This window comes from Rhincodon typus, chromosome 2 (genome assembly GCF_021869965.1).
Source record: "Rhincodon typus isolate 14 chromosome 2, sRhiTyp1.1, whole genome shotgun sequence".
Lineage (NCBI taxonomy): Eukaryota > Metazoa > Chordata > Chondrichthyes > Orectolobiformes > Rhincodontidae > Rhincodon > Rhincodon typus.
In genome coordinates, this window is record NC_063333.1 from 7548348 (window position 1) to 7559143 (window position 10796).

Below are 10796 nucleotides of genomic sequence, written 5' to 3' on the forward strand. Positions count from 1 at the left end.
GGGGTTTGGGATCCAGTCAGAGGTTTAGTTTAGGTGGGAGCCAGTTTTATATGTAACATTTTGTGGGTTCAGGTAATGTTAGTAGAACACTCTGCTGTTGCAGACTCCATCTCTCTTCAGATATTTAAATGTCCCGAGCCACTCCCACCTAAGTCAGCATGTCAGGACCTCCACAGGGACGATTTGACTCTTACCTCATTAATATTCAATTATTATACCTTGTGTACTTAATTCCTTCCAAATAGTGCACACTTGAAGATTGCACTAAGCACTGGCAACTAGCCTATTCCACGGTGATCTGTTGCATTCTAAATTATAGGAGAGAATTGTCTTGGCGCTATAATTTAAACCATGTACTATTGATTAACATCAACACTCCTCCATCAACAATGGACTTGCCATTGGAATGCAGTCCAGAATTTTAAACCCTCTCAAAGGGTACAATAATGTCCTGGTTACGATACCGTACTTTAAGCCAAGAGTTTATGTTACGACATGGAGACAGACAACCAAACCAATTCAGCCTCTCTACCTCTGTATTCATAACACAGTTAAATTAAGACCACCGAACGCCCCCAAAAGTTATTCCAATGGTTCCTAATCAGACTTTTGAATGACCAGTCCCAGATTTTGTGAATAATTAATTCCAGACACTGATTTTGTATCATGACCAAAAGACTTTACATTACATATACAATTACTTCAGCAAAGAAAAGCAAAACAACAAGGTAACTTGATTAATGTCGATGCTTTCTTTTGTATTCATTCACTGGATGAAGGCATCGCTGGTTAGGCCAGTACTTATTGCCTGTCCCGGACGGCAGCTAAGAGTCAACCACATTGCTATGGGTCCAGAGTCACATGTAATCCAGACCAGGTAAGGATAGCAGGTTCTTTCCCTAAGGGACATTAGTGGACTAGATTGAGTAATCCCAACAATTGACAATTATTAGACTCTTAATTCAAGATCTTGTTTTTTGATTCAAATTCCACCATTTTCTGTGCTGGGATTCGAACCCATATCCCCAGTGTAAGACATTGGCCTCTGGATTAATAGGCCAACAATAATAGGCCATTGCTTCCCCTAAAACGTTTGTTTTCAGCTCCTTATTCACACAAGAGACAGATAGTCAAAAAAATACAGTTAAGGGATAAATAAAAGAAAATAACAAAACTGGCCAGCATGGTTGTTTTTCTGAAAATGTTGATCAGGCTCACTTTTCAGTTCACTCAGGCAAAGATATTAATACTTCTAACTCTGCTTTCTACTGTGTAGGCTTCTGGAAGATGGTGTGGGAGATTAGGTAGGGAAAATCTTTGAACTATGTCACCAGCAGCCAAACATATCTCCCCAGAAAACACAGTTAAAAAGAACAGTTCCAGTTCTGGCCCCACCCTAAGAGGCTGATCATCTTTTCCCAAGGCCTCAGTTACTATTCAACATCTGTCATCTGCTTGAATACAGGGTCTCTTCCAGACTTACTGGAACCATTTCTCAGGTAAAGACCTCATTAATGCAAAAGAGCAAAAGAGAAGCACGGCACAGGAAAAGGCCCTTCAGCCCTACAAGCCTGTGCCGATTATCATGCCCTGACTAAACTAAAAAAAGAATCTTCTGCCCTTATTCAGTCCGAATCCCTCTATTCCCTCCCTACTCATGTAACCATCCAGATGCCTCTTAAGTGTCGCCAACATGCCTGCTTCCACCACCACCTCTGGCAGTGCATTCCAGGCTCCTACCACTCTCTGTGTGAAAAACTTCCCTCACACATCTCCCTTAAACTTTCCCCCTCTCACCTTGAACCTGTGCTGCCTCGTAATTGAAACTTCAACCCTGGGAAAAAGCCTCTGACTATCCACCCCATCTATGCCTCTCATAATTTTGTAGACCTCTATCAGGTCTCCTCTAGCCGCCATCTTTCCAGTGAAAACAATCCTAGTCTTTTTAATCTTTCCTCATAGTCAATGCCCTCGAGACTGGGCAACATCCTGGTTACAGAGTTACAGAGTCATACGGCATGGAAACAGACCTTTCAGTCCAACCAGTCCATGCCAACCATAATTCCAAAGCTTCCACGCCCTTCTGGTCATGTGGCGACCAAAACTGCACACAATACTCCAAATGCAGCCTAACAAGGGTTTTATATAGCTGCAACATGTTTTGTCAACTCTTGTACTCTTTGACCCGGCCAATGAAGGCAAGCATGCCATATGCCTTCTTAATCACTTCGGCCACCTGTGTTGCCACTTTTGGAGAACTGTGGACCTGCATACCCAGATCCATCGGTATGTTAATGTTCCTAAGGGTTCTGCCATTGACAGTATAATTCATACCTAAATTTGATCCTCCAAAATGCATTACCTTGCATTTGTCTGGTTTGAACTCCATCTGCCGTTTCTGTGTCCAAGTCGCCAATCTATATATATCCTGTTGTATCCTTTCATAGTTGTCAGCACTATCAGCAATTGCATCAATCTTTGTGTCATCTGCAAACTTACCAATCAGACCACCCAAATTTTCCTCCGGCTCATTCATATATACTACCAACAACAGAGGACCTAAGTCTGATCCCTGTGGAACACCACTAGTTACCGGTCTCCATTCTGAAAAACACCCTTCCACCACTACTCTCTGTCTTCTATGACTAAGCCAGTTTTATATCCATCTAGCCAGACCACCCCGAATCCCATGTGATTTTAGTTTTTGTACCAATCTGCCATGTGGGACTTTATCAAATGCCTTACTAAAGTCCAAATAAACTACATCCACAGCTCTTCCCTCATCAATTATCTTTGTCACCTCTTCAAAAAATTTGATCAGGTTGGTGAGACATGACCTTCCCTGTACGAAACCATGCTGCCTGTCACTATCTAGTCCATTTTCTTCCAAATGTACATATATCCTGTCCCTAAGGAACGTCCTTCTAATTTTGTTTTTGTTCTGCATGACCTAAACCATAAATTGCCCAGGAATTGCAAAGTTTTTGTGGTAATATGTTAACTTAAAGGGGACAACTTGTGCTTAGCCTGTGCAGGAACTAAGTACGGGAGGAACACTACTGGCACGCCACTTTCTTGTAAAAACAATCACAAGAAGACAACCCATTAGAAAGGGTTTGATACAGTAAGTAAGAAGAAGCAGTTTCTATTCTTGGAAGCATTGGTAATCAAAGAACACGTATGAAATAATTGATTTTAAAAAAAGCCAAAGCAGGAGATAAGGAGATTTTTCTTTTACTCAGTGGTTGTTATGGTCTATTGTTCACTCATTGAAAGGTGATGAAATTCAATAATAACTTTCAGAAGCGAACTGGATAAATTACTTGAGAAGAAAAGAAAATCAAAGAGGAATCGGATTAATTGGTTGCCCTTTCAGAGAACTTGCACGAAGATGATAGGCCAATCGTTCTATGATTGACTTGTCTCTGGTTGTGATGTGTACTGTCAAAACAACATATTAATTGCTTTTTGCTTGTTTAATTCTGTTTCATCAAACAGGTAAATTCCCAGGAGAGGGAGGCATCGTTGCTCCAGGCATGAGCTGCCAGTACACTGTCCGATTTGCTCCTGATTCACCAGCTGAATATGAAGATTTCCTAATAGTGGAGACACAGACACCCTATCCACTCGTGGTCCCCATTGAAGCCAGAAGATCTCCTCCTATATTATCCTGTGCGTGATTCTTATGTAAGGGGAGTGGTGGTGGAGGAGTGGGGCTGTAATTATGAGACAATTAACAATCAACAAACACCAAAGAATTTTCCGGGTGAAGTTCTCCAGTAGCTTTGTCAATAAAGCCCAGGAAAAGAAATGGTTATTACAGTAGGCAGGCAGGAGAACCTTTTTGGAAATTCCCCCTTCATTTCGCAAATAAGTCAACTTGTTACTGTCTTAATTATTCTTATTTTTGTCTCTTCCTCTTTCTTGTTTCTTCCCTGGCAACAATGACCAAGAGGATGGGAAAGGCTCACTGCTCTTAATCCTTTTTCCAATATGTCGTTGCATTATCCAGGATCTTAGCATAGTGCCTTAACGTTCTTTTGGCACGATGATTCGTTTTGAAGTCTTCCAAAATATAAATAGGCTTAGCAACCATTCGATACTGAATTGCAATGCCCTGTAAATAGCAATGAGATGAATCAGTAATGAACTGATATTTCGAATTGTGTTGGTTGATAGAAGAATGTTGGCCTAGAAACTGAGATTGCTTCTATCCAGTGTTGTAGAATTGTACAATTTGCATAATTTTCAGCAAACCTTTTAAATGGAGGGAAGCAAAGAAGAATGTATTGGTCGCAGGGAACACTATAGTGAAGGAGATTAACACTATTCTCTGCAGTAAAGGGAAGCTAAAGTCCAGGAGGATGTCTTGCCTACTAGGTACCAGGATTTAGGACATCCTCTCAGGGCTGGAGAGGATAATGCAGTGGTAGGTAGAGGATCCAGTTGTTGATTCATGTAGGTATCAATGACGTAGACAATATAAGGAAAGGGGTTCTGTACAGGCAGTATGAGGAACTAGGTGCTAAATTAAAAAGCAGAACCTCAAAGGTAGTAATCTCTGGATTATCTTCAATAATATAGAGATTATTTATCTGCATGAGTCACAGAAAATTGGATTAGGACAAATAAAATTAGAGAAATTAAAGTGTGGCTCAAAGACTGGTGTGGGAGAAGTGGGCTCCAGTTTGTGGAGCACTGGTGCTAGTATCTGGGAAAGTGGAATATACATTGTTCGGGACAGTCTACATCTGAAGCGTGTTCCAGCAAACTGCATAACCAGTAGAGAGAGCGCTACATTAAATAGTGGGGCAGAGAATCACATTTGGGAAGGTTCCATAGATTAGAGAGTAGAGTCAAAGGAAGAGAGAAAGAAATTAATATGGGAAATCACAAACAGATGACAGAGAGAGACAGAGAGTACAAATTTAAATGTAAATCAACATATAAGACTAGAGGTTACAAAAATACTAAAAGGAAGAAAAACCATGCTCTGTAACTAAATAGAATAATATTTGGTACAGGTTACCTCCGTAAACTCCGAAGTAACTTTTTTAGAAACAACCTTCTCTAAACACGTAGCCAAGCCAATTATAAACTAAGCTACACAATAGAATTAAACTAATCCTCCTTAGTCCTAACGGAAACACATTCATACACAGATAGGACAAGACACAGCTCTACAGTGATTATGGGCTTTACTACAACACAGGAAAAATAGGGAAAACCACTATTCATCAAGAGTCCAAACTTAAAGGTAGAATAAGATGACTTTCTCACGCTTCCTTTGGTTTCTTGTCGATGAAATCGCATTGGTATCAGTTGCAGAATGATAGAAGGCCCTCAGTTCATGTAGCAGCTCAATTAGATATTGGTCTTACAATTGGGTTAACAATTCAGCTTTCAGAGTTTACGAAAAAAAAATTAAAGATATTGATTCCTGGAGCTTTGCCCAATCCTCAGGAAATATTTCACTGAGATATTTCTTCAACTTGTTTTCTTTGAACGTTATATTGTAACTCATTGAGAGACAGTGCGAAAGAACAAGAAAGAAAGATAACATTACTTCTTTCTAAGACTATCCATAACTGAATAGCTCTCAGTCTGTGGCAAAACAGAAACCAAAAGTCTAGAGGCTGTAGTTAGGCAATCTCTATCACTAGACTCTTCCAAAACAAAGTCTTGTTGTCCAGCAATTAAGGAATATGGAAATCCCAGAGTGGGACTCTGACAGAGGCATGGTGAGGGCTGTTAACCCCTGAGTGGGCCTGCAGCAGTGGAAACGAAGGTTGGACTCTCTTAAATTATTTTTTCTTATCTTATTCTAAGTTAATGTAAATGGCACCATGTATGTAGGGCGAAGGTACACACTTTTCACTGTACTTTTTACATTGACTGCACAAGACAATAAATGATTCAATAAAGCAACCTCTTAACTCTCTTTCGAAAGTTTGTTCCCCACAAGGCCCCTTGACCTTTTCTAAATAGACAATTCCAGTTCTTTTGACCTTTGATTTCTGCATTCTATAAAGTGACATAAATTCTGTGAGGAAAATTCTGCCCATGATGTCTAAATGCAGCAGGATACTGAATTTTGGCCATGCTCAGACTGTCTCGGCCGAGTTGGAGAGCTGGTTTTGAGCTACACTCCAGCAGCAGACATTGGAATTCCAGCTCTGAGTATTGAATTGATGTCCAGTGATGGTACCTCTGTTCAATGGAAGTGAGTAGCCGATCTCCATCATAAGGAGCAATTGTTGCTCTTCACCCTTGATTGCAGCCCACGTAATGAATGTTCTCCAAAGATAAAAAAACATTTGGGAGGGCAACATGACACAAATAGCTGTTGTTCCCTAGTAACTAGTTCAAGGGTCTCACATTAGACCCAGGGCAGAATATAAAGAATAGAACAATGTTTTAAATAAATTTGTATCAAATGAGCTTTCTTCAAATATTATTTTGCATTTTACCTAAAGAGAATTCATTGTGCTTGTTTTTCATCATCATAACAACTCAATCTTTCTACAAAACAGTCACAGATTTTCAAAGTTATTCCTTGTACATAGAGTCATACAGCATGGAAACAGACCCTTCAGTCCAACCAGTCCATGCCGAACACAATCCCAAACTAAACGAGTCCTACCTGCCTTTTCCTGGCCCATATCCCTCCAAACCTTTCGTATTCATGAATAAAAACCAAAAGAACTGCGGATGCTGTAAATCAGGAGCAAAAATAGAAGTTGCTGGAAATGCTCACCAGGTCTGGAAGAATCTGTGAAGAAAAAATCAGAGTTAACGCTTCGGGTCTGGTGACCCTTCCTCAGTACTCTGAGGACCCAAAACATTAACTTTGATTTTTTTCTTCACAGATGCTGCCAGACCTGGCGAGCTTTTCCAGCAACTTCTGTTTTTGTTCCTTTTGTGTTCATGTACTTGTTTTGTCTTTTAAACATTGTGATTGTACCCGCATCTACCACTTCCTCAGGAATTTCATTACACACACGAACCACTCTCTGTGTAAAAAATTTGCCCGTCATATCTTTTTTAAAATCTCTCTCCTCTCACCTTAAAAATGTGCCCGCAATCTTGAAATTCCCCCATCCTAGGGAAAAGACACCTACCATTAACCCTATTCATGACCCTCATTAGAACATTTTAAAGAAGTTTCTAAGAGACATGATAGAAGCACAAGGAAGAAAAGGTTTCTGGATTTGGGGCAGTCAAAAATACATACCGAATTATGTCATTAATATTGAAACACAATGGAGAATTTTGACCTTTTATTGTATGATTAATGCAAAGGAGTAAACTATTGTTTTCTGTCTGACCCACAGTACCTGGTACTTTAGACTGTGGATATTGCCTGGTGGGTGGAGTGAAGATCACAGAGTTCCTTTGTAGAAACGATGGCTACAACTCTGGATGTTTTTGTGTGATGCCAAAAAAAATGTGGCCAACTACAAATTTCAGAGTGAGTGTTCTGTGTGCCAAGATTTTGGACTCATAAGATGAAGGTATTGTAAGTTGGGTTGTCTTTGCTGTGCTTTCATGAATGTGTTTCAAGAATAATCTATGGAATCCTGCCCTATTAAGGGGAAAGATCTTTGTAAAAAAACAAGTCATTAAAACTCTTTATATTGTGGAGACTTTTGAACAAATGACTGTTCTTTATTTTAATTGAGAGAGTCACTTTGTGGTTGACTGTGCTATTGATACTGCCCAACTATACAACTAGAAAGTCGTTGGTTCAACTTCCTATTTTGGGTATAACTTTAGGATTGATTACTGTTGCAATGTCTGTGGCACAACTGAAAATTAGAACTACTATTAAACCTATTTCAGTTACCCAGTTGGGATCAGAAGCTCACTACGAGTGAATTACCATCACAGACTATCATTCTGCGCAATAGCACTGAACAATATAATAATGACAAAGACTATTCAGCCCATTCAGTCTGTGCTATCTCTTTCAAAGAGTTATCTGGTTAGTCCCATTCAACAGCTTTTCTTCTCCTACAGAAAGTTACTTCTGAATGTGTATTCATCACCCTATCTGGCAGGATCAAATCCCGATCATACATTGTGTAAAAAGGTTTTTGTCGATATCACCAATTTGGCTGGCAATCGCCTTTCATCTCTGTTGACCATTCAACATCTCAGAGTATCCTTTGGGTGGCCCATGACTTCAACGAAACGATCATAACAGCAACAGAAAAATTGCAATGAATGACACTGTCCTATTGTACCTTGAACAAGTTTCAAGCAATGTTTCTTGGCAAGTGATTTAAAGAGCCAACATTTATGATACTTATGACAGAATTCTTTGCTTTAAATAGAAGAGGACTAATAGGGCTGGAATTTAGGCAGCATGGACTGCTCACCCAGGTGGAAAATTGGTAGAAGCCAACTCACTTCTCAGAAGTCTGCCCTGCAGCTATGATATGTTTTGGGTGGCTAATAGTGCGGCTTCCACTCCTTCACTACTGAGGAAGTCCTACCAGACAATCTGATAGTCCCATCACTACCAGCAGTGCCAGAGCTCAATAGTGAACGCTGCCAGGATAGCAGGAAGGACCATGAGGAGGATAATAGCTACTTCGAGGTGATAAGCCCTGAGATCCTAGGGCTGCGAGAGATGCTAGATTCTAGAAACCCTGAATGAGGCATCCTACTTTCTTAAGTAAAAGCAAAATACTGCAGATATAGAAATATGAAACAAACACACAGAATGCTGGAGAAACTTGACAAGTCTGGCAGCATCTGTGTAGAGAGAACCAGAGCTAACATTTCAGAATGGCCCAAATTCAACCATGTCTAGCATTCAGGATGTTCTATTAAGTACTGTGCCTATTGAGTTAAACAATTCCTTCCTACCACATAATTAACTTCTCTTAACTCTGAATGTCAGTAGATAATTAGATTTTTGTTCTGATCTGATTTATATAATGGAAGTTTAGATGCTGAACAAACTATTTGTTTGCCAGAATCTGCAGAGGTTGTTGTCAGATGAAACGATCTTAACTGGCATCTATGATGCTGGGAGCCTCTAGAGGAGGCTGAGATGGATCATCCACTCAGCACTTCTGGATGAAGATCGTTGCAAATGCTTCAGCCTTCCCTTTTGCAAGGCCTTCCTATGGTTGCACATTGATAAGAATTTGGGCGACACTGGGCATTGGGGAAAGACTTAGACGGGGTTGTAACATGGGGTGAGGCTGAGTATGTGTATGCTGTGTGGCTTTGTTGTGCACTTCTATGTGTAATGAAGTCTCAGCTGTGTCATATTTGTGCTCTGAGAAGTGTTGGTTTGCTGTTGATGTCCACTACAAGCACAGTGAAGGGCAACTATGGACTGCCAATTCTTGCCTATGCACGGCTGGGGCTCAAACATGGAGTCGGCACCAGGGATCACGGGATATCCTGGCAGTGACACGTAATTCCACTTGTGACAAATGGGAGAATGTGATGAGTGGAGTGCCATAAGAGAATGGTGCATAGGTAATAAGGAGAGTTTATGATGATAGTGTGAGAAATCTCACTAGGCTTTCTGGGGAGAAACATTTCCATGAACCTTGTAAAGGACCTGTCTTGTTTTTATATGTATGTTAAATAGTGGGTTTGAATGAGAGAAAAGCTGTTTTAAAGCCAAGGGCTACAAGGATTGCTGCATTGGTTGAAAGTAAGTAACATGATACTCATTGTGAACACTGTTTGTGCAGCTGTTAAAGACAAACTGCAACCAAAGTGTTACGTACAAATGGAGATGTGGTTGGCAACGAGTAACGGATTTGTTTGAGGACTAGTGACCATTTACAAAGGACAAAGGTCTCCTGCCTGTCAACAGTTACGTGATTGAACAGCTCAGGCATCTGAACAGCTTCGATCTGCGAATATGATACAAAGAAGACTTCAGACCTCCACCAGCTCTGAACTCTCTCAATTCTCTGCAGTAAAAGTCACTTTAAGCCTGAAGAAAAAAAGTTTGCCTTTTGTTCAGCAGTTGCTGTAAGCAGTGACTTTTAGTTAGCAGTGAACCAGCCACCCAGTGCCTCTTGCAAATGAATGGAAGTGTCTGGAAAATGGTAGACCCAGAAGCAGCATTCTGATCAGCACAAGAATCATCTCAACAGACCCCATGAACGATGTCCACTGAACTGCTTTCCCAGTGTTCTTTCCATCAATAACGCACACTAGTGGGCGCGCGTGTGTATGTGCGTACGTATGTATGTGTGAGAGAGAGAGACAGAGAGTGAGAAGGGGAGCTTATAAGGGGATTAGCAGTGTTATAATTGTTTACCTGTAGCTACAGTCTTTTATATTTGTTTATTTTAATTAGTAGTGTTAAATGTCATAAGTTCAGAGTATCTAGAATTAATTGGCTTGTAATAAATAATAGTTTTGTTAAGTACAGAAACCTGGTCAGTGCTTTCTGTCAACCTGGGTCTAGAATATGGATAAATTAACTTTTGTGAAGACTTCTGGAATAACAGATCTTGATTTCCAGCATGCTACTCCAGTGAGTTGTGACAAACTCACCATAAGTGACACTTAGTCAATTACAGTATTAGTAAGTAAAAACCGAAAGAACTGCAGATGCTGTAAATCAGGAACAAAAACAAAGTTGCTGGAGAAGCTCAGCAGGTCTGGCAGCATCTGTGAAGGAACAAACAGAGTTAACGTTTTGGCTCCGGTGACCTTTCCTCAGAACTGTATTAGTAAGATTCAGCCTGTCGTCTTATAGAGCTAAAGTGTACACCGCACAATCCCACTTGATCTTCAAGTTGCATTAAAAACAA

General features: G+C 40.3%; 1 protein-coding gene across 1 annotated transcript in view; it reads left to right on the plus strand.

Moving 5' to 3' along the window:
- dlec1 (DLEC1 cilia and flagella associated protein) overlaps nt 1-10796 on the plus strand; it is a 129394-nt gene that overhangs the window by 37120 nt on the left and 81478 nt on the right. Inside the window, exons 9-11 of the mRNA XM_048618205.1 lie at nt 3499-3672; nt 7335-7482; nt 8020-8161. Coding sequence (XP_048474162.1) covers nt 3499-3672; nt 7335-7482; nt 8020-8161 — 464 coding nt within the window. The remainder of the gene's footprint in view (nt 1-3498; nt 3673-7334; nt 7483-8019; nt 8162-10796) is intronic.